This window comes from Thalassophryne amazonica, chromosome 17, assembly GCF_902500255.1.
Source record: "Thalassophryne amazonica chromosome 17, fThaAma1.1, whole genome shotgun sequence".
NCBI classification, from domain to species: domain Eukaryota; kingdom Metazoa; phylum Chordata; class Actinopteri; order Batrachoidiformes; family Batrachoididae; genus Thalassophryne; species Thalassophryne amazonica.
In genome coordinates this window covers 76207539-76234057 of record NC_047119.1, presented here as the reverse complement: position 1 = coordinate 76234057, position 26519 = coordinate 76207539, and the positions used below count along the sequence as shown (strand labels likewise).

The following is a 26519-nucleotide window of genomic DNA, read 5'->3' as shown; positions in this document are numbered from 1 at the left end:
TGCCAATTCTGTCTAATACTTGGTGGGCATAGTCTAGACAGTGGCATTGCCTCAGATTTTCCCCAGTTTATTTTATAGCCTGAAAGAATAGAGAAAGTATCAATTAAAGACAAAATTTGAGGAACCGCTGTCTCTGGATTTGAAGTCACTAACAGAATATCATCTGCATAAAGAAATAGTTTGTGCTCAAATTTTCCAGCTAAAATACCCTTCTTCCTGATGGCTGTTGCTATGGGTTCCAGTGCCAGTGCAAAATGCAGAGGGCTCAGGGGACAGCCCTGTCTTGTACCCCGGAATAAAGGGAAACAGGAGGATAAATTCCCATTCGTCAAAACCGAGGCCTTGGGATTACAGTATAGGAGACTAACCAAATTTATAAAGGAGGGACCTAATCCAAACCTGTTTAGTGTTCTGAACAAGTAAGTCCACTCCACTCTATCAAAAGCTTTCTCTGCATCTAAAGAGAAAGCCACTATGGGTTCAGTGTAGTTCCTTGCCTGCCAGATTAGGTGTAGTAATCTGCGTACGTTATCTGCTGAAGACCTTCCTCTAATAAACCCTACCTGATCCAGATGAATCAGGTTGGGTAAATGTACCTCTAGCCTCCTGGCTAATACCTTGGCCAGTATTTTAGCATCTACATTTATAAGAGACACTGGGTGATAATTTCCACACTGTTGTGGGCTTTTACCTTTCTTATGTATCAAGGTTATTACTGTAAATTGCATGCTCTCTGGCATATTACCCCTCTTAATTGCATCTCAAAAAACTATCACTAGCCTTGGTGTTAGTAGGTCCACAAATTCTTTATAAAAATCTATTGGCAGCCCATCATTTCCAGGAGCTTGGTCTTAGCCATTGTATACGACGGCGTGGGCCCCAGAGGTTTAAATATGCCCGAAATGCGCGTGTACTCAGCCTTTTTCCATGTTCATAGATCTGCTTGCAGCTGCGTGTATTTGCTTTTAATGTCTGTACACAGTCGCATGTTGCCGCTATTTAAACCTAGTTCCTTCCTGCTGGCTGCACTTGGAAAACAGTGGACTGTATCATGACCTTTTTACAGTTTCATTACTGCCACATATGTAGCCAAAGCTGCTATTTTCTGCCTCTGTGGAGGTGCGCTCTGTTCTCTACTGCACGGTGTGGTGCACATCAGAAACACAGTCATTTAACCTTCTTCTTCTTCTTCTTCTTCTCATTATTATTATTATTATTATTATCTATTTTTTTGTCTTGGTGGATCATTTTCATTGTGTCCAGAAGCTGCTGAGTCTGGCTGTGGTAAAGGCTGCTGTGAATGAAGCGCTGTGACTCTAAACTTTTAAACTGTTATTGTCTGGACGCAGGTTGAGGAGCGGTCCAGCGTCTGACTGAACCCAGCGCTAAATAGCCAGAAGCAGTTCCAAAAGAAACAAATTTATTTTTCTTCCCACTGTGCTATACACAAAATACAAAATAAATGAGTCTGGTGGGGTGAAGAGGCGGCGCGCTCTCTCAGCGCCTCAACAGATCGGAGCCTGAACGTTCTGGACTCAGGAGTTCCTGGGACACCCCCCAGGTGGCTTTTCCAAGACTGTACTCTGTGAAGGAGGAACAGAGATGAGGTTATTCAGTACTTTTATCAAGAAAAACTATTTAGAGGCACACTTATCAGCAACACGTTCAGGACTGATTTCAGGCTTAATTCAGAAGAACAGCTGCTCACAGCTTGTGGAGGATTATCAATCCGCACGCCACAGCCGTGAGGAGCAAACGAGACGATTCTCTTCAATACTTAATTTTAGCTGCGCAACAACGCCACGTTATATTCACAGATAAGCTTATAAGGATAATCACCTCTGACGTGTGCTGACAGCGCTTGCCTCTCACCCTCGTCCTCCTTCACAGGCGCAATGTCAGCTTCTGGAGCGGCCCTCAGCATCCTCAAACGGTCGTCACACGGTCGTATTCTCCGGCACTTAAGCCCAGATCACTGCTGGCTTAAATGCAGTTCAAACACAAAAGCCACAAAACAGTGTCCAGCCAAGCCCCCCAATACACAACATAAACCTCCAGTTGCTACGATCAGGTCCACTGATTTGATCAGACCTCATCGATCAGGACATCTGATGAGCGCACCGTCATGCAGCGACAAGGCTTTTATTTTAAAGCTGCAGGTGTGTGCTCTGATTTCTCTTCTAGTTTCTTCCTGTGATTGCGGAGCTGCAGCTGGCAATCCCGCGCGAGCTGTCTGTGAGTGGATGTGGAGATGTCCTCTGTGAGGACACTGGATGTGGACATGTCCTCTACCTGGCGATTGGTCTGTGAGCAGGAGTTGACGGACTTTATTTAACACAACCGTGAGAGAACTCATGAGAAGCGCCGAGGAGCTGCAGCCAGGCTGCGTGATTTATAGCTTCGTAACAATGGAGCATAGCAGAAACCATAAATTGGCGTCAGGTAGCTTTATTTTGTGTGGGTGTGGCATCCAGTCACGTTAAGTGCTGTTACATTGCCTCAACTTGCATGAAAACTTCTTCCTTTCTTCATCCAGTTCTCAAAAAATTAATCATGTTTAATTTTTTGCATCCATTTCATGTTGCCCTTTGCATCCCTCAGCGTATTGTGGCTGCAAAACTCGGTGTCATCATGACGCGCATGATGCAACTCTATGTTGGCCTGGTGTGAAAGGGTCTTAACCACCTTCCAAAACCTGTACTTTGTCTCTTCAAAATGTAAAAATCAGGGTCTCAGCATCAGCCATAGACAGGATGGGATGAATCTTCACTATATTTCGCAGGTGGAAGAAAGCAGTCCTCATAATATCTTTAATGTGGAGGTCAAAGGACAACGTAGGATCAAAAATTACCCCAAGGTTCCTCACTTTGTCAGTGTGATGTATGACACACGAGCCTAGGCTAAGAGTTAACTGGTCAAATTGATGCCGATGTCTCACTGGACCAAGAACCATCATTTCAGTCTTATCAGAGTTTAAAAGTAGGAAGTTTCTAGACATCCAGCTTCTCACTGCTGCAAGGCAATCTTCTAAGGATTTTATGTGAACGAGATTACCAGCAGTTATCAGCATGTATAACTGAGTATCATCTGCATTGCAATGATAGATAATCCCAAAATCTGCCCCAAGGGGTGCTATATAAATATTTGTAACATCGTAGCAGTTGGTCTGAAGTCAAATCCCCGAAAATAGCTCAGAAAGTATTCATATGTGAATTTCAGTTTACTTTGGGCCAAAGTGGTGCCTGCATTTTGTAATTTACTTTGTGTGTGTGTTCTTTAGTTGAAAGCACGCAGCGCAGAGAGTGAGAGTGCTTCTCCGGGAGGTTCTGTACTGCAGTTCCAGTCTGGCCGAAAGAGTAGCACCAGTCTCCAGCATTTCCACAGACCAGGTAAGCACAGTGCAGACTAGGGGGTGTAGAAGCATTCCCAAGCTAACTGAGAAAAATAAACCCAGCAGTGTGTCCTGGGTTTTCCCCATGGTCTCCTCCCAGTTGGATGTACCTAGAAGACCTCCCTAGGGAGATGACCGGGACCATCGAGGACCAGGGGATGCCTGAACCACCTCAGGTTCAGGCTCTTTTTGATGCATTCTTGCAACAGCTCTACTCCGAGTCTGTCCTGGATATTCAAGCTTATCTCCCTGTCCCAGCATAGCTCAGATAACCAATGGAATCTCATTTCCACTGCTTGTATCTATGACCTTGTTCCTTCTGTCATTATCCAAAGCTCACAGCCATAGGTAAGGATAGAAATGTAAATTGATTGGTAAATCGAGAGTCTTGCCTCCTGGCTCAGCTCTTACTTCATCTAAATGGGCTGCTTTGAAATCCTGTCCATGAACATCACAAACAGGAAGGGGCAGTCCAACACCCACCAGGAACATGTCTGATGTGGTTCCGTATAGAGACAGGCTCATTCATTGCAGCTGTTCTGGTGTCACATAATCATGCAGCACACACACACACACACACACACGACACCTTGAGGGACCTCGTCATATACCTTTTCCAAGTCCATAAAACACACGTTGGCCTTGCTCCCAATCAGACCGGGAGTGACATGTTTAGCCGCATGTTCTCCTTGAATTGCTGGCTGTCTGAGTGGTGTCCAAAAAATGAGGTGGGCTTCGTAGATAATTGGCAAAGCTTCTGGGGAAAACCTGGTCTTGTTAGGAGAGACGGCATCCATCCCACTTTGGATGGAGCAGCTCTCATTTCTAGAAATCTGGCCAATTTTCTTAAATCCTCCAAACCGTGACTATCCAGGGTTGGGACCAGGAAGCAGAGTTGTAGTCTTACACACCTCTCTGCAGCTTCTCTCGCCCTGCCATCCCCTCATTACCCCATCCCCGTAGAGACGGTGCCTGCTCCCAGACTACCAATAACCAGCAAAAATCTATTTAAGCATAAAAATTCAAAAAGAAAAAATAATATAGCACCTTCAACTGCACCACAGACTAAAACAGTTAAATGTGGTCTATTAAACATTAGGTCTCTCTCTTCTAAGTCCCTGTTGGTAAATGATATAATAATTGATCAACATATTGATTTATTCTGCCTTACAGAAACCTGGTTACAGCAGGATGAATATGTTAGTTTAAATGAGTCAACACCCCCGAGTCACACTAACTGTCAGAATGCTCGTAGCACGGGCCGAGGTGGAGGATTAGCAGCAATCTTCCATTCCAGCTTATTAATTAATCAGAAACCCAGACAGAGCTTTAATTCATTTGAAAGCTTGACTCTTAGTCTTGTCCATCCAAATTGGAAGTCCCAAAAACCAGTTTTATTTGTTATTATCTATCGTCCACCTGGTCGTTACTGTGAGTTTCTCTGTGAATTTTCAGACCTTTTGTCTGACTTAGTGCTTAGCTCAGATAAGATAATTATAGTGGGCGATTTTAACATCCACACAGATGCTGAGAATGACAGCCTCAACACTGCATTTAATCTATTATTAGACTCTAATGGCTTTGCTCAAAAAGTAAATGAGTCCACCCACCACTTTAATCATATCTTAGATCTTGTTCTGACTTATGGTATGGAAATAGAAGACTTAACAGTATTCCCTGAAAACTCCCTTCTGTCTGATCATTTCTTAATAACATTTACATTTACTCTGATGGACTACCCAGCAGTGGGGAATAAGTTTCATTACACTAGAAGTCTTTCAGAAAGCGCTGTAACTAGGTTTAAGGATATGATTCCTTCTTTATGTTCTCTAATGCCATATACCAACACAGTGCAGAGTAGCTACCTAAACTCTGTAAGTGAGATAGAGTATCTCGTCAATAGTTTTACATCCTCATTGAAGACAACTTTGGATGCTGTAGCTCCTCTAAAAAAGAGAGCTTTAAATCAGAAGTGCCTGACTCCGTGGTATAACTCACAAACTCGTAGCTTAAAGCAGATAACCCGTAAGTTGGAGAGGAAATGGCGTCTCACTAATTTAGAAGATCTTCACTTAGCCTGGAAAAAGAGTCTGTTGCTCTATAAAAAAGTCCTCTGTAAAGCTAGGACATCTTTCTACTCATCACTAATTGAAGAAAATAAGAACAACCCCAGGTTTCTTTTCAGCACTGTAGCCAGGCTGACAAAGAGTCAGAGCTCTATTGAGCTGAGTATTCCATTAACTTTAACTAGTAATGACTTCATGACTTTCTTTGCTAACAAAATTTTAACTATTAGAGAAAAAATTACTCAAAACCATCCCAAAGACGTATCGTTATCTTTGGCTGCTTTCAGTGATGCCGGTATTTGGTTAGACTCTTTCTCTCCGATTGTTCTGTCTGAGTTATTTTCATTAGTTACTTCATCCAAACCATCAACATGTTTATTAGACCCCATTCCTACCAGGCTGCTCAAGGAAGTCCTACCATTATTTAATGCTTCGATCTTAAATATGATCAATCTATCTTTGTTAGTTGGCTATGTACCACAGGCTTTTAAGGTGGCAGTAATTAAACCATTACTTAAAAAGCCATCACTTGACCCAGCTATCTTAGCTAATTATAGGCCAATCTCCAACCTTCCTTTTCTCTCAAAAATTCTTGAAAGGGTAGTTGTAAAACAGCTAACTGATCATCTGCAGAGGAATGGTCTATTTGAAGAGTTTCAGTCAGGTTTTAGAATTCATCATAGTACAGAAACAGCATTAGTGAAGGTTACAAATGATCTTCTTATGGCCTCGGACAGTGGACTTATCTCTGTGCTTGTTCTGTTAGACCTCAGTGCTGCTTTTGATACTGTTGACCATAAAATTTTATTACAGAGATTAGAGCATGCCATAGGTATTAAAGGCACTGCGCTGCGGTGTTTTGAATCATATTTATCCAATAGATTACAATTTGTTCATGTAAATGGGGACTCTTCTTCACAGACTAAAGTTAATTATGGAGTTCCACAAGGTTCTGTGCTAGGACCAATTTTATTCACTTTATACATGCTTCCCTTAGGCAGTATTCTTAGACGGTATTGCTTAAATTTTCATTGTTACGCAGATGATACCCAGCTTTATCTATCCATGAAGCCAGAGGACACACACCAATTAGCTAAACTGCAGGATTGTCTTACAGACATAAAGACATGGATGACCTCTAATTTCCTGCTTTTAAACTCAGATAAAACTGAAGTTATTGTACTTGGCCCCACAAATCTTAGAAACATGGTGTCTAACCAGATCCTTACTCTGGATGGCATTACCCTGACCTCTAGTAATACTGTGAGAAATCTTGGAGTCATTTTTGATCAGGATATGTCATTCAAAGCGCATATTAAACAAATATGTAGGACTGCTTTTTTGCATTTATGCAATATCTCTAAAATCAGAACGGTCTTGTCTCAGAGTGATGCTGAAAAACTAATTCATGCATTTATTTCCTCTAGGCTGGACTATTGTAATTCATTATTATCAGGTTGTCCTAAAAGTTCCCTATAAAGCCTTCAGTTAATTCAAAATGCTGCAGCTAGAGTACTGACTGGGACTAGAAGGAGAGAGCATATCTCACCCATATTGGCCTCTCTTCATTGGCTTCCTGTTAATTCTAGAATAGAATTTAAAATTCTTCTTCTTACTTATAAGGTTTTGAATAATCAGGTCCCATCTTATCTTAGGGACCTCGTAGTACCATATCACCCCAATAGAGCGCTTCGCTCTCAGACTGCAGGCTTACTTTTAAGGTGGCAGTAATTAAACCATTACTTAAAAAGCCATCACTTGACCCAGCTATCTTAGCTAATTATAGGCCAATCTCCAACCTTCCTTTTCTCTCAAAAATTCTTGAAAGGGTAGTTGTAAAACAGCTAACTGATCATCTGCAGAGGAATGGTCTATTTGAAGAGTTTCAGTCAGGTTTTAGAATTCATCATAGTACAGAAACAGCATTAGTGAAGGTTACAAATGATCTTCTTATGGCCTCGGACAGTGGACTCATCTCTGTGCTTGTTCTGTTAGACCTCAGTGCTGCTTTTGATACTGTTGACCATAAAATTTTATTACAGAGATTAGAGCATGCCATAGATATTAAAGGCACTGCGCTGCGGTGTTTTGAATCATATTTATCCAATAGATTACAATTTGTTCATGTAAATGGGGAATCTTCTTCACAGACTAAAGTTAATTATGGAGTTCCACAAGGTTCTGTGCTAGGACCAATTTTATTCACTTTATACATGCTTCCCTTAGGCAGTATTATTAGACGGTATTGCTTAAATTTTCATTGTTATGCAGATGATACCCAGCTTTATCTATCCATGAAGCCAGAGGACACACACCAATTAGCTAAACTGCAGGATTGTCTTACAGACATAAAGACATGGATGACCTCTAATTTCCTGCTTTTAAACTCAGATAAAACTGAAGTTATTGTACTTGGCCCCACAAATCTTAGAAACATGGTGTCTAACCAGATCCTTACTCTGGATGGCATTACCCTGACCTCTAGTAATACTGTGAGAAATCTTGGAGTCATTTTTGATCAGGATATGCCATTCAAAGCGCATATTAAACAAATATGTAGGACTGCTTTTTTGCATTTACGCAATATCTCTAAAATCAGAAAGGTCTTGTCTCAGAGTGATGCTGAAAAACTAATTCATGCATTTATTTCCTCTAGGCTGGACTATTGTAATTCATTATTATCAGGTTGTCCTAAAAGTTCCCTATAAAGCCTTCAGTTAATTCAAAATGCTGCAGCTAGAGTACTGATGGGGACTAGAAGGAGAGAGCATATCTCACCCATATTGGCCTCTCTTCATTGGCTTCCTGTTAATTCTAGAATAGAATTTAAAATTCTTCTTCTTACTTATAAGGTTTTGAATAATCAGGTCCCATCTTATCTTAGGGACCTCGTAGTACCATATCACCCCAATAGAGCGCTTCGCTCTCAGACTGCAGGCTTACTTGTAGTTCCTAGGGTTTGTAAGAGTAGAATGGGAGGCAGAGCCTTCAGCTTTCAGGCTCCTCTCCTGTGGAACCAGCTCCCAATTCAGATCAGGGAGACAGACACCCTCTCTACTTTTAAGATTAGGCTTAAAACTTTCCTTTTTGCTAAAGTTTATAGTTAGGGCTGGATCAGGTGACCCTGAACCATCCCTTAGTTATGCTGCTATAGACGTAGACTGCTGGGGGGTTCCCATGATGCACTGTTTCTTTCTCTTTTTGCTCTGTATGCACCACTCTGCATTTAATCATTAGTGATCGATCTCTGCTCCCCTCCACAGCATGTCTTTTTCCTGGTTCTCTCCCTCAGCCCCAACCAGTCCCAGCAGAAGACTGCCCCTCCCTGAGCCTGGTTCTGCTGGAGGTTTCTTCCTGTTAAAAGGGAGTTTTTCCTTCCCACTGTAGCCAAGTGCTTGCTCACAGGGGGTCGTTTTGACCGTTGGGGTTTTACATAATTATTGTATGGCTTTGCCTTACAATATAAAGCGCCTTGGGGCAACTGTTTGTTGTGATTTGGCGCTATATAAAAAAATTGATTGATTGATTGATTGATCTCACCTGACTTGATCTCACCTTATCTGATCTGATCTTTCCTGACCTTATTTGACCTCATCTGACCTGATCTTTCCTGACTTTGTCTGACCTAATCTGACTCGATCTGTCCTGACCTTATCTGACCTCAGCTGACTTGATCTCACCTTATCTGACCCGACCTTTCCTGACCTTATTTGACCTCACCTGACCTCATCTGGCCTGATCTTTCTTGACCTTTCTTAACCTTATCTGACCTCACCTGACCTAATTTGACCTTATCTTTCCTGACCTGATCTTTGTAGACCTGATCTGACCTCACCTGACCTGAGCTAACCTGATATTTCTTGATCTGATCTCACCTTATCTGACCTCACCTGACCTGATTTTTCTTGACTTGATCTCACCTGACCTGACCTTTTCTGACCTTATCAGACTCCACCTGACACATAATCTGATCTGACCTCACCTGACTTGATAATTCCTGGCCTGATCTGACCTGATGACAAGAAATAATCAGTATGTCAGTGTGGGTTATGAAATGATGACATCACAGCAGCCAGAGGAGTCAGCAACATGGCCAATAGAAATGAAATCCACTGGGTGGTTTCTGAGCTGGAGCTCTGCCTGTGCCGCAATGTTGTAACCTTTAAAAGTGCTTTTTTTTTCAGATAATGGTACCAACATTTACCGGAAACCTCCCATCTACAAACAAGGTGAGCTCATTTGAATTCTCTGCACTTTGAAGCTGTTCTCGCCTGAAACAGGTCGATGTGTTTTACTGTCTGTTTCTGCAGACCTGAATAAAGTTTCAGAAGGAAGCAGCATCATTCAGTCATCAAAGTTTCCAGCAGCCCAGAGGCCAGATCCCAACCAACCCTGCAAGATGGAGACGGACTATTGGCCCTGCCCTCCGTCACTTGCTGCTATGGGTAACCCAGACTCATGCATGTAAATCCACAATCAGGGCTGTCTGACTTAAGCCTGACCTCATCTGTGTCTGCTACCATCAGAAATCGAGTGGAAGAAGAAGAGGTTGCAGGAGGAAGACGAGACTGAAAACCTAACAGAGGAAGTGAAGACATTGCAGGAGCAGGAACTGGAAAAGGTTTGCATGGTGTTTGTGTTCTTGATGAAGCAGCTGGAGTAACAGCTGTGGCACGTCAGGCTGGTTCAGAGGACAGCAGGGGATGCCCTCTGCTCAAGGCGCAGCACAGACAGGAGCTGTTGAAGATACTGCAGAGGTTACCTTCAGTATCTCTGGTTTCTGATATGATCCAGCGCCTTCTGACACTTTGTTCTGTTACAGATGATCATTAAAACAATCTCCTGTGACCAGTGATGCCGGTAACGCATTACTTAGTATCGCGTTACTCTAATCTGACCACTTTTTTTAGTAACGAGTAATCTAACGCGTTAATCTTTCCAAATCAGTAATCAGATTAAAGTTACTTCTCCAAGTCACTGTGCGTTACTATTATTTTTCATTGTGGGTCGATAGCAGCATTAAACTTGGTCCGTGGGCAGGAGGTCGGGGTTCGACTGAACTGTCCACTTTCAGCGAGCTGTGAGCTTTTCATCCGCGGTTTTCTGTAGCAGCTCGTCCTCACCTCTTAAAGCACGGTGATCAGCACACCTGCACTGAGCTTTACAAAGGCATTTTTATACTTTTTTCCCTCCTTTATTTAGAATTCTAACCTGAGCCGCTCCGTATCGTCTCGTTAAAAACAGCTGATCCTCCGTGACGCGTCAACAACTAACACTATTTTCCACTCAAATGCACCTAAACTTTCTTTCTGAGGACCACATGATGTGAAAACGCAATAAAACTTTCTTACCTGTAAATCTGGTCCTGTTTTCCTGCATAAATAAATGTTATCCATTCTTTGTGCTCAAACGCTAAAGCAGGGGCGTATCCAGATGGAATGGGGGCGTGGGGCAAGGATGTGCCCCCCTCACAACACCCCTAGATTAAAGGTCCAGTTTTGAAGCCGTTTTTTATTACAACTACTAATATTGCTTAAAATAATAATTTCGACAAGTAAAATGTTGAGAGAATTTAAATGTTAGAAAAATGTTAGAATTTAATAGTTACATTTATAAACACTGTAGGTTCGAAATTGCAAGTTTTACTGTTACAGTGCTGTCAACAGTTAAATATGAGGTCAAGAGAGAGGTCTTTATTTTACTTTTTATAAAACAAGTATTTATTTTCATTGAAGTCAAGAAAGGGTGACTATAAAGTGAGTTTTGGCAAAACAGGTATCATTGTCATGTTGAGGTGGCACAGGGTTGTTGTCGGCAGCTGGGGAAAGTAACTAAAAAAGTAACTAGTAATCTAACTTAGTTACTTTTGCAATTGAGTAATCAGGAAAGTAACTAAGTTACTTTTTCAAGGAGTAATCAGTAATCAGTAATTGGATTACTTTTTCAAAGTAACTGTGGCAACACTGCCTGTGACAGGCTGAAAATGCCACGCCAGCTCAAACCACAGGGTGTCTTTGTGTCTGGTCCAGATCAAGTGTAACCTGGGCCAACTCATCCTGAAGGAGGAGAAGGAGAAGGACGTTCCTTTTCGGAGAAAGACGCAGTCACTGCCTGACCGAACACACATACACACGAGTAAGTGTGCAAGTCTTTTTGTGTGGTTTTGACTTCAGCTTAGTTCTCACTGGGATTTGTTATATTCACAGGTTTGTTGGCGTCAAAGTCTCAGGCTTTGAGCAGGGTAAGTACATCTCCAGCACGTACGCCCATCACATTACTGTTACAACATGTTCTAAACGAAAGCTTCCTAGTTCAAGACTACCTGTGCACATTCTCCAAGCAGTGTGGAGTTTCATCACGAAGGGCGTCCGGATCGGATCTGCTGTGATAACCCAAAGAAAAAAGTAAAAAGGGAAGTTAAAAAAACTGTCACCAGTTCAGAAGTCAAAGTGGTGAGCGGCTGGATGTACCCACCCCATGAGCTAGCCCAGGGGTGCCCAACCTTTTTTGAACCGAGACCTACTTTTAAAGTTGACAGTGTATCGAGATCTACCGAGCCATATGGAACACCACAGCGTAGCCGCAACATACTGTGCACAAATATAATAACAATTTCCTGGCAGGTTTTAACAGTAACTATGCATCATTGAAGTAAATGTGCAGGGTGAAAAAGAATAAGCACAAGTAGGCCTGGGACTGGCCTCAAGTTGGAAAAGTTGTTCCCTACCTTAGTGGGACTTCTGACCCTGAGAGGAGGGTGCTGGTCTCTCATCATCCAGACAGTACGAGCTGAGTGCAGCCGTAAACAGGCACTCAGACTCTCTCTGTCTGCATGAGATTCCAGATTAGGACATTCATGTCAGGTGTTGCTCTGGATTTGAGCTCAATGTCATTTTTCAGTGTGAGGATCCAGGTTGAAGAGTGATGCCACTTTGGACCATATACAGTCCACATCTATATTTTCCCCAAATGGAAAACAGAGAAAACTGACAACAGGCTCTTTGGATGCAAAGTCAGTGAAGTGCCTGTCAAATTCTGACAAGATGCTCTGCACATGATCATCATAACGTGGACTCTCAGGCTCCACCCACCCTGTGTCCTGGTGCTTAAGTTCTGTGTCCATGTGTGGAAAGTTCTGCAGGTCTCACTGTTGCAGCCTGCTTGACAGCACATGTAATATGCTTTTAAACTTGCTTTCAAATCCAAAAGCTGTGCATGTTCAGCATGGTTTGAATGTTTCAGAAATTCTTTAATTTCAGAAAGGGCTGAACAGAAAAGCACAGGATGCACAGGAGCTGAAAAGATCACAGGACTGTGCAAGAGACCTGAAAAAAAACCCTGCTTGTGTGCCGTGGTGGTTTTACGTTACTAAGCCAGATTTATAACACAAAACTGTCAAAAGGGGTAATAGAGATAAGTGGAAAGATGATTGAATATACACTCAACAAAAATGGTGATATTGTGTATGTGGAAAAAGTTTTAGATCTTTGAGTTCATCTCATACAAAATGGGAGCAAAACCAAAAGTGTTGCGTTTATATTTTTGTTGAGTATATCATTGGAGCAGTAAATTGATCAGTCTACGTGAACGCCACGCAGAACGCTGCTACGTTCAGGTACCATCAGCAATTACATGACTTTGTTGTTTCAACCTCAGCTGTTGCTTGTGGCAGGAGCGTGGTTTTTGTTTTATTTTTGGTTTAAAAAAATCATTGTATCCACACAAAAGATTAATTCTGGCCTACTATATAAGGTGCCTGAGCCCAGTGAAGCAGACCCCCCCCACCCACATAAAAATAGACCATTTGATAAAAAGCCCAATTCCACATCAAGCACATTTTTCTTTTCGCTAAGGCTTATAGTTAGGGCTGGATCGGGTGACCCTGGACCATCCCTTGGCCATCCCTTGGTTATGTTGCTTTAGACGTAGACTGTGGGGGGGTTCCCATGATGCACTGTTTCTTTCTCTTTTTGCTCCGTATGCATCACTCTGCATTTAATCATTAGTGATCGATCTCTGCTCCCCTCCACAGCATGTCTTTTTCCTGGTTCTCTCCCTCAGCCCCAACCAGTCCCAGCAGAAGACTGCCCCTCCCTGAGCCTGGTTCTGCTGGAGGTTTCTTCCTGTTAAAAGGGAGTTTTTCCTTCCCACTGTGGCCAAGTGCTTGCTCATAGGGGGTCGTTTTGACCGTTGGGGTTTTTCATAATTATTGTATGGCCTTGCCTTGCAATGTGGAGCGCCTTGGGGCAACTGTTTGTTGTGATTTGGCGCTATATAAGAAAAAAGTTGATTGATTGATTGATTGATATCTACTTGTGGATGCCCAAAGGTTGGCTATAGAAGCAAGATCCTCCATTCTGAAGTGACTGACTTCTCTTTTGTAAATTCTCTTACACCCCTCCCACCCCATCATGGACAGGTGTTCTATCATATTTCAGGTTGTCAGTCAGGTCCATATATTTGTAGAGTATATTTGGAAGGGGGGGTTTAAAGATACTTCAGAATATGAAATATTACTATTGTAGATAGCTACAGATACATACAGAAGGAAAACCAATATCGTTCACCGTCAGTCAAACTGTGTTTCATCTGGCACCATAAGACATCCATGAAATATAGAGTTTAAAGGTTGGTCTATCCTGATTGGGCCTTATCAAGGTTTGGGTAAGTTTTTAATCAGTGCTGCCCTGTAGGAATATTGCCTTTCAGGGGTGTGGGTGTGTGTGTGGGTGTGTGTGTGTGTAGGGGGGAGATGTACTGCGACACTGGTGTGGAAACCAGTGCGCAGAGGGCCAGTGTCACAGACGGACATTTCTTCAGCCACGACAAGGAATTAAAGTATTTTCAGACGTCATTTTCAGGGAGGCTTTATGTGGATCTACTTTTTGTCAGATAGTGATGTTGAAACAAACAGCTAAGACTTTATATTTACTCCGTATGTGAATGGTTTAATATTTGAAACGGCTTTCAGACAATCAGTGGACAGCATTAATGGGCATATTTCGGCTTTTGAGTAAATTACAAGAAACCTGTGACAACAATCACATAACTTACCTCCAACTTATGTCCCACATGTGCTGGACAAATGAGTCACATGCTGGCATTCATTGAAATTTTTCAGCATGCCCAAAATTTTTCGAGGTGCTCAGTGTATTAGGATGTATATCAGCGAGCTTCAACGTGCTTCAAAGTGCTCTTAACTTATAAAAACATACCCATAACTTATTAGACGGACGCCAGCAATTTTAATACAGTTGAACATACACTGGCTAAATCGTCAAGGTGTGTCAGGGGCTCTAGACTATAAGCATACAAAGCGGGCCTATTACTCTGATCTCTCATTACACTAGAAGTCTTTCAGAAAGCGCTGTAACTAGGTTTAAGGATATGATTCCTTCTTTATGTTCTCTAATGCCATATACCAACACAGTGCAGAGTAGCTACCTAAACTCTGTAAGGGAGATAGAGTATCTCGTCAATAGTTTTACATCCTCATTGAAGACAACTTTGGATGCTGTAGCTCCTCTGAAAAAGAGAGCTTTAAATCAGAAGTGCCTGACTCCGTGGTATAACTCACAAACTCGCAGCTTAAAGCAGATAACCCGTAAATTGGAGAGGAAATGGCGTCTCACTAATTTAGAAGATCTTCACTTAGCCTGGAAAAAGAGTCTGTTGCTCTATAAAAAAGCCCTCCGTAAAGCTAGGACATCTTTCTACTCATCACTAATTGAAGAAAATAAGAACAACCCCAGGTTTCTTTTCAGCACTGTAGCCAGGCTGACAAAGAGTCAGAGCTCTATTGAGCTGAGTATTCCATTAACTTTAACTAGTAATGACTTCATGACTTTCTTTGCTAACAAAATTTTAACTATTAGAGAAAAAATTACTCATAACCATCCCAAAGACGTATCGTTATCTTTGGCTGCTTTCAGTGATGCCGGTATTTGGTTAGACTCTTTCTCTCCGATTGTTCTGTCTGAGTTATTTTCATTAGTTACTTCATCCAAACCATCAACATGTTTATTAGACCCCATTCCTACCAGGCTGCTCAAGGAAGCCCTACCATTATTTAATGTTTCGATCTTAAATATGATCAATCTATCTTTGTTAGTTGGCTATGTACCACAGGCTTTTAAGGTGGCAGTAATTAAACCATTACTTAAAAAGCCATCACTTGACCCAGCTATCTTAGCTAATTATAGGCCAATCTCCAACCTTCCTTTTCTCTCAAAAATTCTTGAAAGGGTAGTTGTAAAACAGCTAACTGATCATCTGCAGAGGAATGGTCTATTTGAAGAGTTTCAGTCAGGTTTTAGAATTCATCATAGTACAGAAACAGCATTAGTGAAGGTTACAAATGATCTTCTTATGGCCTCGGACAGTGGACTCGTCTCTGTGCTTGTTCTGTTGGACCTCAGTGCTGCTTTTGATACTGTTGACCATAAAATTTTATTACAGAGATTAGAGCATGCCATAGGTATTAAAGGCACTGCGCTGCGGTGGTTTGAATCATATTTGTCTAATAGATTACAATTTGTTCATGTAAATGGGGAATCTTCTTCACAGACTAAAGTTAATTATGGAGTTCCACAAGGTTCTGTGCTAGGACCAATTTTATTCACTTTATACATGCTTCCCTTAGGCAGTATTATTAGAAAGCATTGCTTAAATTTTCATTGTTACGCAGATGATACCCAGCTTTATCTATCCATGAAGCCAGAGGACACACACCAATTAGCTAAACTGCAGGATTGTCTTACAGACATAAAGACATGGATGACCTCTAATTTCCTGCTTTTAAACTCAGATAAAACTGAAGTTATTGTACTTGGCCCCACAAATCTTAGAAACATGGTGTCTAACCAGATCCTTACTCTGGATGGCATTACCCTGACCTCTAGTAATACTGTGAGAAATCTTGGAGTCATTTTTGATCAGGATATGTCATTTAAAGCGCATTTTAAACAAATATGTAGGACTGCTTTTTTGCATTTACGCAATATCTCTAAAATCAGAAAGGTCTTGTCTCAGAGTGATGCTGAAAAACTAATTCATGCATCAATCAGGTCCCATCTTATCTTAGGGACCTCGTAGTACCATATCACCCCAATAGAGCGCTTCGCTCTCAGACTGCAGGCTTACTTGTAGTTCCTAGGGTTTGTAAGAGTAGAATGGGAGGCAGAGCCTTCAGCTTTCAGGCTCCTCTCCTGTGGAACCAGCTCCCAATTCAGATCAGGGAGACAGACACCCTCTCTACTTTTAAGATTAGGCTTAAAACTTTCCTTTTTGCTAAAGCTTATAGTTAGGGCTGGATCAGGTGACCCTGAACCATCCCTTAGTTATGCTGCTATAGACGTAGACTGCTGGGGGGTTCCCATGATGCACTGTTTCTTTCTCTTTTTGCTCTGTATGCACCACTCTGCATTTAATCATTAGTGATCGATCTCTGCTCCCCTCCACAGCATGTCTTTTTCCTGGTTCTCTCCCTCAGCCCCAACCAGTCCCAGCAGAAGACTGCCCCTCCCTGAGCCTGGTTCTGCTGGAGGTTTCTTCCTGTTAAAAGGGAGTTTTTCCTTCCCACTGTAGCCAAGTGCTTGCTCACAGGGGGTCGTTTTGACCGTTGGGGTTTTACATAATTATTGTATGGCCTTGCCTTACAATATAAAGCGCCTTGGGGCAACTGTTTGTTGTGATTTGGCGCTATATAAAAAAATTGATTGATTGATTGATTGATTGATTTGATCAACAAAAACAAGCATAATTCAAAGTTCCTGTTCTACACTGTGGCAACACTGGAAATTATTAATCTCTCATTAACTTCTGGATCTGTTCTTAAATGTTTCAATTCTGCAGTGATTAAACCATTACTTAAGAAACCTAATCTTGACCCTAGTGTATTGACAAACTATTGGCTGATATCAAATCTATCATTTTGCTCTAAAATTCTGGAAAAAGTGGTGTCACGGCAGCTTGTAGACTATCTTACTGAGAATAATCTCTTTGCGCCACTGCAGTCTGCTTTTAGAAAATATCATTCCACAGAGACGGCTCTCACTAAAGTGGTGAATGATCTTCTGCTTACAATGGATTCGGACACCACTACGGTTCTGTTGCTGTTAGATCTCAGTGCTGCGTTGATACCGTGGATCATCATATTCTACTTGATAGATTGGAAAAAACATTTTGGGATTACTGGGAGTGCCCTTTCATGGCTGACGTTTATCTTAGGCCCCCTGCTTTTCTCCTTTTATATAGCTCCCCTTGGGCACATATTGTGGTGTTTTGGGATTACCTTTCACTGCTATGCTAATGATACTCAGTTATACATGCCGATAACTTCTGGCAGTCTCATACACATAAAGTCCCTAGAGGATTGCCTTGCATCAGTGATAAGTTGGATGTCCAGAAATTTCCTACTTTTAAACTCTGACAAGACTGAAATGATGGTTTTTGGTCCAGTGAGAGATCAGCATCAATTTGACCAGTTAACGCTTAGCCTACGCTCATGTGTCATACATCACACTGACAAAGTGAGGGACCTTGGGGTGATTTTTGATCCTATGGTGTCCTTTGATCTCCACAATAGAGATATTACGAGGACTGCTTTCTTCCACCTGCGAAATATAGTGAAGATTCATCTCATCCTGTCTATGGCTGATGCTGAGACCCTGATTCATGGATTTGTTTCTTCTAGATTGGACTACTGCAATGTTCTATTTTCTGGTTTACTGCAGTCCAGCATTAGGGCTCTCCAATTGGTTCAAAATGCTGCTGCCAGACTTTTGACATGAAGCAGAAAGTTTGACCACGTTACACCCATTTTGGCGTCTCTTCACTGGCTTCCTGTCCCTGTGAGATCAGATTTTAAGGTTCTGCTACTAGCCTATAAAATTATTCACGGACTAGCACTTCCCTACTTTATCAGGACTGGTTCCACAGAAAAGCTGGACACAAATGCAGGACTTGATAACAGAGCTCTGTGAGTAAAAACAGTTTACTGGAGCAGTAAACAGGGTCCGGTACACAAAAAGGCAGTCCAACAAGAGCAGAAATATTTGGAACATCAGGCTTAGGCATGGTCTATAATACAGGCAGGTGGTCAAAACACACGAGAGGCAAGCAGGTCAGGAATACACAAAAACAGAGCTCGAGAGAAGGCACAAGGCACATCAACCTGGCGATGGAATAAGGAAAACAGAGGAGCTTAAATACACCCAGGTGATGACGTGCTGATTGGAAGCAGGTGTGCGTGGAACGCACCAGAAAGATTGTGTGGCCAGAGAGAGACGAAACACCCACCACCAAGAGCCAGAAGAGACAGACAAGAGACAAAGGGACAGGCAGACCCAAATGGGAAAAACCCCCACAAGAAAAGCAGGCGAACAATACAAAAGCAATCAAAACACCACAATAGCTCACATCTTGACAGTACCCCCCCACGAGCAGAAGACTGAGCCGCGTGAAAGTCACGAATAAGACCGGGGTCCAAGATGAAGCGGGAGGGAACCCATGACCACTCCTCTGGGCCGTACCCCTCCAAATCAACCAAGTATTGAAAACCATGGCTCCGACGATGGGAGGCAAGAAGCCGCAGCACAGTGAAAACAGGCCCCTCCTCCCACGCACCGGGGCGGGAGGCGGGGGAACGGCTGGAGGGCACAGAGAACTGGATTTAACAGGCTTAACCTGACTGACATGGAAAGTGGGATGAATACACATGGAACTGGGCAATCGAAGACAGACAGAGATGAGATTGATGACCTTAGACACAGGAAAAGGGCCGACAAATCTAGGAGCGAATTTGCGCGGCACCCCACAGAGTGGCAAATGCCGGGTGTAGGCAGGGGCAGAAGACCACTTATGGCCAGCAGCCAGCTTGTAAATGGTGGAAGATCGGCAAAAGGCGCGATGAACCCACTCCCAGATTCGCCGGCACCAAGTGATCAAGCTGAGGGTGGATGGAACGGGGGACTGAAGAGTTGTGGATGAGAACAAAGAGGGCTGATGACCAAAGACGACATGAAATGGAAAATAACCGGATGAGACAGAAGGCAAACTATTGTGTGCTAATTCAATCCAAGCTAACTGTGATGACCAGGTAGATGGGTGTTGTGAACACAAAATCCTAAGCCCCTTCTCCAACTCCTGATTAAAACGTTCAGTCTGACCGTTAGCTTGTGGATGATACCCAGAAGTGAGACTGGAGGTAGCCCCGAGGAGACGGTAGAACTCCCTCCAAAATCCAGCGATGAACTGAGGACCCCGGTTGGAGACAATATCCTGCGGGAAACCATCAATCAATCAATCAATCAATCAATTTTATTTATATACCGCCAAATCACAGCAAACAGTTGCCCCAAGGCGCTTTATATTGTAAGGCAAGGCCATACAATAATTACGTAAAAACCCCAGTGGTCAAAACGACCCCCTGTGAGCAAGCACTTGGCGACAGTGGGAAGGAAAAACTCCCTTTTAACAGGAAGAAACCTCCAGCAGAACCAGGGTCAGGGAGGGGCAGTCTTCTGCTGGGACTGGTTGGGGCTGAGGGAGAGAACCAGGAAAAAGACATGCTGTGGAGGGGAGCAGAGATCAATCACTAATGATTAAATGCAGAGTGGTGCATACAGAGCAAAAAGAGAAAGAAACACTTAGTGCATCATGGGAACCCCCCAGCAGTCTAAACCTTATAAGTAAGAAGAAGAATTTTAAATTCTATTCTAGAATTAACAGGAAGCCAATGAAGAGAGGCCAATATGGGTGAGATATGCTCACAACCATGAAGACGGAATACGTGAGTAAGCATAACCTCAGCTAGTTTTTTGGCAGAAGGTAACTTAAGTAAAGGCACGAAATGACACATCTTGGATAAATGATCAACTACAGTCAAAATGACAGTGTGTCCCTTTGATGGTGAAAGTCCAGTGACAAAGTCTACAGAGATGTGAGTCCAAGGTTGTCTAGGTATAGAGAGAGGCAATAACATACTGGCTGGTGGACGTGTGGAGGATTTATGCACTGCGCAAACCTGACAGGCATTCACAAACTCTGTAACATCTGTGACCATACGTGGCCACCAGAAACGTTGTTGTAACACGTATAGTTTTCTTTATTCCTGGATAGCAAGCAAAACGGCTGCTGTGTCCCCAGTTAATCACCTCCCCCCTGAGCGAAGCCGGAAAGAACAACTTGCCTGGTAGACATTCAGCGGGTATGCATTCCGTCTCTAGAGCAGCTTTCACCTGGGATTCTATTTCCCAGGTTATGGCAGAGATGAAACAAGAAGGTGGAAGAATGTTGCCAGGATCAGATAAGGCATCAGGACCATCATATTGTCTCGACAGCGCATCAGGTTTACCGTTCTTAGTGCCAGGTCAATAGGCGATGACGAAGTCAAAACGACTGAAAAATATAGCCCACCGGGCCTGACGAGCGTTAAGCCATTTCGCTTTTCTTAAATACGCTAAATTCTTATGGTCAGTATACACAATAAATGGCATTTGTGGCCCCTCCAGCCAGTGACACCACTCCTCCAAGGCCGCTTTGATCGCTAGCAGTTCGCGATCACCAATGCAGTAATTACGCTCTGCGGAAGACAACTTGCGGGACAGATAAGCGGGATGAAGCCTTTTGTCGGAGGGATTCATTGGGCACAACATTTCCCCCACACCGACGTCAGAAGCATCGACTTCGACCACGAACTGCCGTGCGGGGTCAGGAAGGAGTAGCACGGGTGCTGACGTAAAGCATTGTTTTAGGACCTTGAAGGCCTCGTCACATTCCGGGGTCCACTTGAACGCCTGTAGGGACAAGGTCAGATTATGCAGTGGAGCAGCGACCGTACTGAAATTTCGGATGAACTTACGGTAAAAGTTCGCAAAGCCCAGAAACCTCTGAACCTCCTTACAGTTCGTCAGAACCGCCCACTCGCGTACTGCCACCACTTTAACTGGGTCCATCTGAATCCTCCTTTCTGAGATTACAAACCCTAAAAAAGATACAGTTGGTCTATGGAATTCACATTTTTCTGCCTTAACATACAGATCATTGTGCAACAGGGTTTGCAGGACTGTGCACACATGCTGGGCGTGGGTCTTGAGATCAGGGGAAAAGATCAGGATGTCATCTAAATAAACAAACACAAATTTATTCAAAAAGTCATGTAAAATCAATCAATCAATCAATTTTATTTATATAGCGCCAAATCTGAAAAACTGACTTAAGTGCTTGCAAGTCTACTCCATTTTCTAAAGTAAACGGAGAAAGAAATAGAAAGATTAGATTTGTGTGACACCCTGATTTGGTTTATAGAGGAATAGTTAGTTTTGTGTTGTGTTTTGTTTTGTTTTTTTTAGGTCTGCCTTTGCTTTGTCTTCTCCTCTCTGTTCACCAGCCTGTCTCACAGGCTGCGCAGAGTGACTGTGGTGTCCACCAGTGTCCTTGATGTCCCTGCTGTCTCACGGCCCAGCCTCCCCCGCCAGCTCCTGCAGCTGGGGACTGTGTGTAAAACACCATTAACCACATTTTGGAAAACAGCCGGTGCGCTGGGGAGCCTGAAAGGCATCACTAGATATTTGTAATGACCGGTGGGAGTGTTAAATGCCGTTTTCCACTCATCTCTTTGTTTGATCCTGACCAAGTGGTAAGCATTACGTAAGTCTAATTTAGTAAAAATCCTGGCGCCTTCTAATAACTCAAAGGCAGTAGAGATCAAAGGCAGAGGATAGCGGTTTTTCACAGTGATTTAATTTAAGCCTCGAAAATCAATACATGGCCGAAGTGACTTATCCTTTTTCTCTACAAAGAAGAAACCGCCCCTGCGGGCGACGAAGAGGGACGAATCAAACCTGCATCGAGCGTCTCTTGGATATATTTTGCATTGCGATGCGTTCAGAACCCGACAGAGAAAACAGGTTTTCCCTGCGGCGGACTCGCCCCTGGCAACAGCTCGATCGCACAGTCGTAAACGCGATGATGAGGCAGTGATTTAGCCTTAGCTTTGCTAAATACCAGTGCTAAATCAATCAATCAATCAATTTTTATTTATATAGCGCCAAATCACAACAAACAGTTGCCCCAAGGTGCTTTATATTGTAAGGCAAGGCCATACAATAATTATGTAAAACCCCAACGGTCAAAACGACCCCCTGTGAGCAAGCACTTGGTGACAGTGGGAAGGAAAAACTCCCTTTTAACAGGAAGAAACCTCCAGCAGAACCAGGCTCAGGGAGGGGCAGTCTTCTGCTGGGACTGGTTGGGGCTGAGGGAGAGAACCAGGAAAAAGACATGCTGTGGAGGGGAGCAGAGATCAATCACTAATGATTAAATGCAGAGTGGTGCATACAGAGCAAAAAGAGAAAGAAACACAGTGCATCATGGGAACCCCCCAGCAGTCTAAGTCTATAGCAGCATAACTAAGGGATGGTTCAGGGTCACCTGATCCAGCCCTAACTATAAGCTTTACCAAAAGGAAAGTTTTAAGCCTAATCTTAAAAGTAGAGAGGGTGTCTGTCTCCCTGATCTGAATTGGCAGCTGCTCTCTACTGGAGATATGCTCTCTCCTTCTAGTCCCCGTTAGTACTCTAGCTGCAGCATTTTGAATTAACTGAAGGCTTTTTAGGGAACTTTTAGGACAACCTGATAATAATGAATTACAATAGTCCAGCCTAGAGGAAATAAATGCATGAATTAGTTTTTCAGCATCACTCTGAGACAAGACCTTTCTAATTTTAGAGATATTGCGTAATGCAAAAAAGCAGTCCTACATATTTGTTTAATATGCGCTTTGAATGACATATCCTGATCAAAAATGACTCCAAGATTTCTCACAGTATTACTAGAGATCAGGGAAATGCCATCCAGAGTAAGGATCTGGTTAGACACCATGTTTCTAAGATTTGTGGGGCCAAGTACAATAACTTCAGTTTTATCTGAGTTTAAAAGCAGGAAATTAGAGGTCATCCATGTCCTTATGTCTGTAAGACAATCCTGCAGTTTAGCTAATTGGTGTGTGTCCTCTGGCTTCATGGATAGATAAAGCTGGGTATCATCTGCGTAACAATGAAAATTTAAGCAATGCCGGCTAATAATACTGCCTAAGGGAAGCATGTATAAAGTGAATAAAATTGGTCCTAGCACAGAACCTTGTGGAACTCCATAATTAACCTTAGTCTGTGAAGAAGATTCCCCATTACATGAACAAATTGTAATCTATTAGATAAATATGATTCAAACCACCGCAGCGCAGTGCCTTTAATACCTATGGCATGCTCTAATCTCTGTAATAAATTTTATGGTCAACAGTATGAAAAGCAGCACTGAGGTCTAACAGAACAAGCACAGAGATGAGTCCACTGTCCGAGGCCATAAGAAGATCATTTGTAACCTTCACTAATGCTGTTTCTGTACTATGATGAATTCTAAAACCTGACTGAAACTCTTCAAATAGACCATTCCTCTGCAGATGATCAGTTAGCTGTTTTACAACTACCCTTTCAAGAATTTTTGAGAGAAAAGGAAGGTTGGAGATTGGCCTATAATTAGCTAAGATAGCTGGGTCAAGTGATGGCTTTTTAAGTAATGGTTTAATTACTGCCACCTTAAAAGCCTGTGGTACATAGCCAACTAATAAAGATAGATTGATCATATTTAAGATCGAAGCATTAAATAATGGTAGGGCTTCCTTGAGCAGCCTGGTAGGAATGGGGTCTAATAAACATGTTGATGGTTTGGATGAAGTAACTAATGAAAATAACTCAGACAGAACAATCTGAGAGAGTCTAACCAAATACCGGCATCACTGAAAGCAGCCAAAGATAACGATACGTCTTTGGGATGGTTATGAGTATTTTTTTCTCTAATAGTTAAAATTTTATTAGCAAAGAAAGTCATGACGTCATTACTAGTTAAAGTTAAAGGAATACTCGGCTCAATAGAGCTCTGACTCTTTGTCAGCCTGGCTACAGTGCTGAAAAGAAACCTGGGGTTGTTCTTATTTTCTTCAATTAGTGATGAGTAGTAAGATGTCCTAGCTTTACAGAGGGCTTTTTTTATAGAGCAACAGACTCTTTTTCCAGGCTAAGTGAAGATCTTCTAAATTAGTGAGACGCCATTTCCTCTCCAACTTACGGGTTATCTACTTTAAGCTGCGAGTTTGTGAGTTATACCACGGAGTCAGGCACTTCTGATTTAAAGCTCTCTTTTTCAGAGGAGCTACAGCATCCAAAGTTGTCTTCAATGAGGATGTAAAACTATTGACGAGATACTCTATCTCACAGAGTTTAGGTAGCTACTCTGCACTGTGTTGGTATATGGCATTAGGGAACATAAAGAAGGAATCATATCCTTAAACCTAGTTACAGTGCTTTCTGAAAGACTTCTAGTGTAATGAAACTTATTCCCCACTGCTGGGTAGTCCATCAGAGTAAATGTAAATGTTATTAAGAAATGATCAGACAGAAGGGAGTTTTCAGGGAATACTGTTAAGTCTTCAATTTCCATACCATAAGTCAGAACAAGATCTAAGATATGATTAAAGTGGTGGGTGGACTCATTTACATTTTGAGCAAAGCCAATAGAGTCTAATAATAGATTAAATGCAGTGTTGAGGCTGTCATTCTCAGCATCTGTGTGGATGTTAAAATCGCCCCACTATAATTATCTTATCTGAGCTAAGCACTAAGTCAGACAAAAGGTCTGAAAATTCACAGAGAAACTCACAGTAACGACCAGGAGGACGATAGATAATAACAAATAAAACTGGTTTTTGGGACTTCCAATTTGGATGGACAAGACTAAGAGTCAAGCTTTCAAATGAATTAAAGCTCTGTCTGGGTTTTTGATTAATTAATAAGCTGGAATGGAAGATTGCTGCTAATCCTCCACCACGTCCCGTGCTACGAGCATTCTGGCAGTTAGTGTGACTCGGGGGTGTTGACTCATTTAAACTAACATATTCATCCTGCTGTAACCAGGTTTCTGTTAGGCAGAATAAATCAATATGTTGATCAATTATTATATCATTTACTAACAGGGACTTAGAAGAGAGAGACCTAATGTTTAATAGACCACATTTAACTGTTTTAGTCTGTGGTGCAGTTGAAGGTGCTATATTATTTTTTCTTTTTGAATTTTTATGCTTAAATAGATTTTTGCTGGTTATTGGTGGTCTGGGAGCAGGCACCGTCTCTACGGGGATGGGGTAATGAGGGGATGGCAGGGGGAGAGAAGCTGCAGAGAGGTGTGTAACACTACAACTCTGCTTCCTGGTCCCAACCCTGGATAGTCACGGTTTGGAGGGTTTAATAAAATTGGCCAGATTTCTGGAGATGAGAGCTGCTCCATCCAAAGTGGGATGGATGCCGTCTCTCCTAACAAGACCAGGTTTTCCCCAGAAGCTTTGCCAATTATCTATGAAGCCCACCTCATTTTTTGGACACCACTCAGACAGCCAGCAAGTCAAGGAGAACATGCGGCTAAACATGTCACTCCCAGTCTGATTGGGGAGGGGCCCAGAGAAAACTACAGAGTCCGACATTGTTTTTGTAAAGTAACACACGATTCAATGTTAATTTTAGTGACCTCCGGTGGCGTAACTGGGTGGTCATTACTGCTGACGTGAATTACAATCTTACCAAATTACGCTTAGCCTTAGCCAGCAGTTTCAAATTTCCTTCAGTGTCGCCTGCTCTGGCCCCCGGAAGATAATTGACTATGGTTGCTGGTGTCGCTAACTTCACATTTCTCAAAACAGAGTCGCCAATAACCAGAGTTTGATCCTCAGCGGGGTGTGTCGCCAAGTGGGGAAAAAGGGTTAGAAATGTGAACGGGTTGGCGGTGTACACAGGGCTTCTGTTTAGGGCTACACTTCCTCCTCACAGTCACCCAGTCGGCTGCTTTCCCGGCTGCTCGGGATCTGCCAGAGGGAAACTAACGGCGGCTAAGCTACCTTGGTCCGCACCGACTACAGGGGCCTGGCTAGCTGTAGAATTTTCCAAGATGCAGAGCGAGTCTCCAATTCGCCCAGCCTGGCCTCCAAAGGCTACGAATAAGCTACACTTATTACA

The 26519-nt window shown here is 42.7% G+C and overlaps 1 protein-coding gene across 1 annotated transcript in view; it reads left to right on the top strand.

Annotated features, from left to right (window-relative positions):
* The window catches only part of LOC117529151 (dematin-like), a 162934-nt gene that overhangs the window by 127559 nt on the left and 8856 nt on the right, over positions 1–26519 (top strand). Inside the window, exons 7-14 of the mRNA XM_034191849.1 lie at positions 3281–3389; positions 9642–9686; positions 9768–9902; positions 9984–10078; positions 11487–11592; positions 11664–11698; positions 25050–25056; positions 26435–26456. Of these exons, the coding sequence (XP_034047740.1) occupies positions 3281–3389; positions 9642–9686; positions 9768–9902; positions 9984–10078; positions 11487–11592; positions 11664–11698; positions 25050–25056; positions 26435–26456 (554 nt within the window). The remainder of the gene's footprint in view (positions 1–3280; positions 3390–9641; positions 9687–9767; positions 9903–9983; positions 10079–11486; positions 11593–11663; positions 11699–25049; positions 25057–26434; positions 26457–26519) is intronic.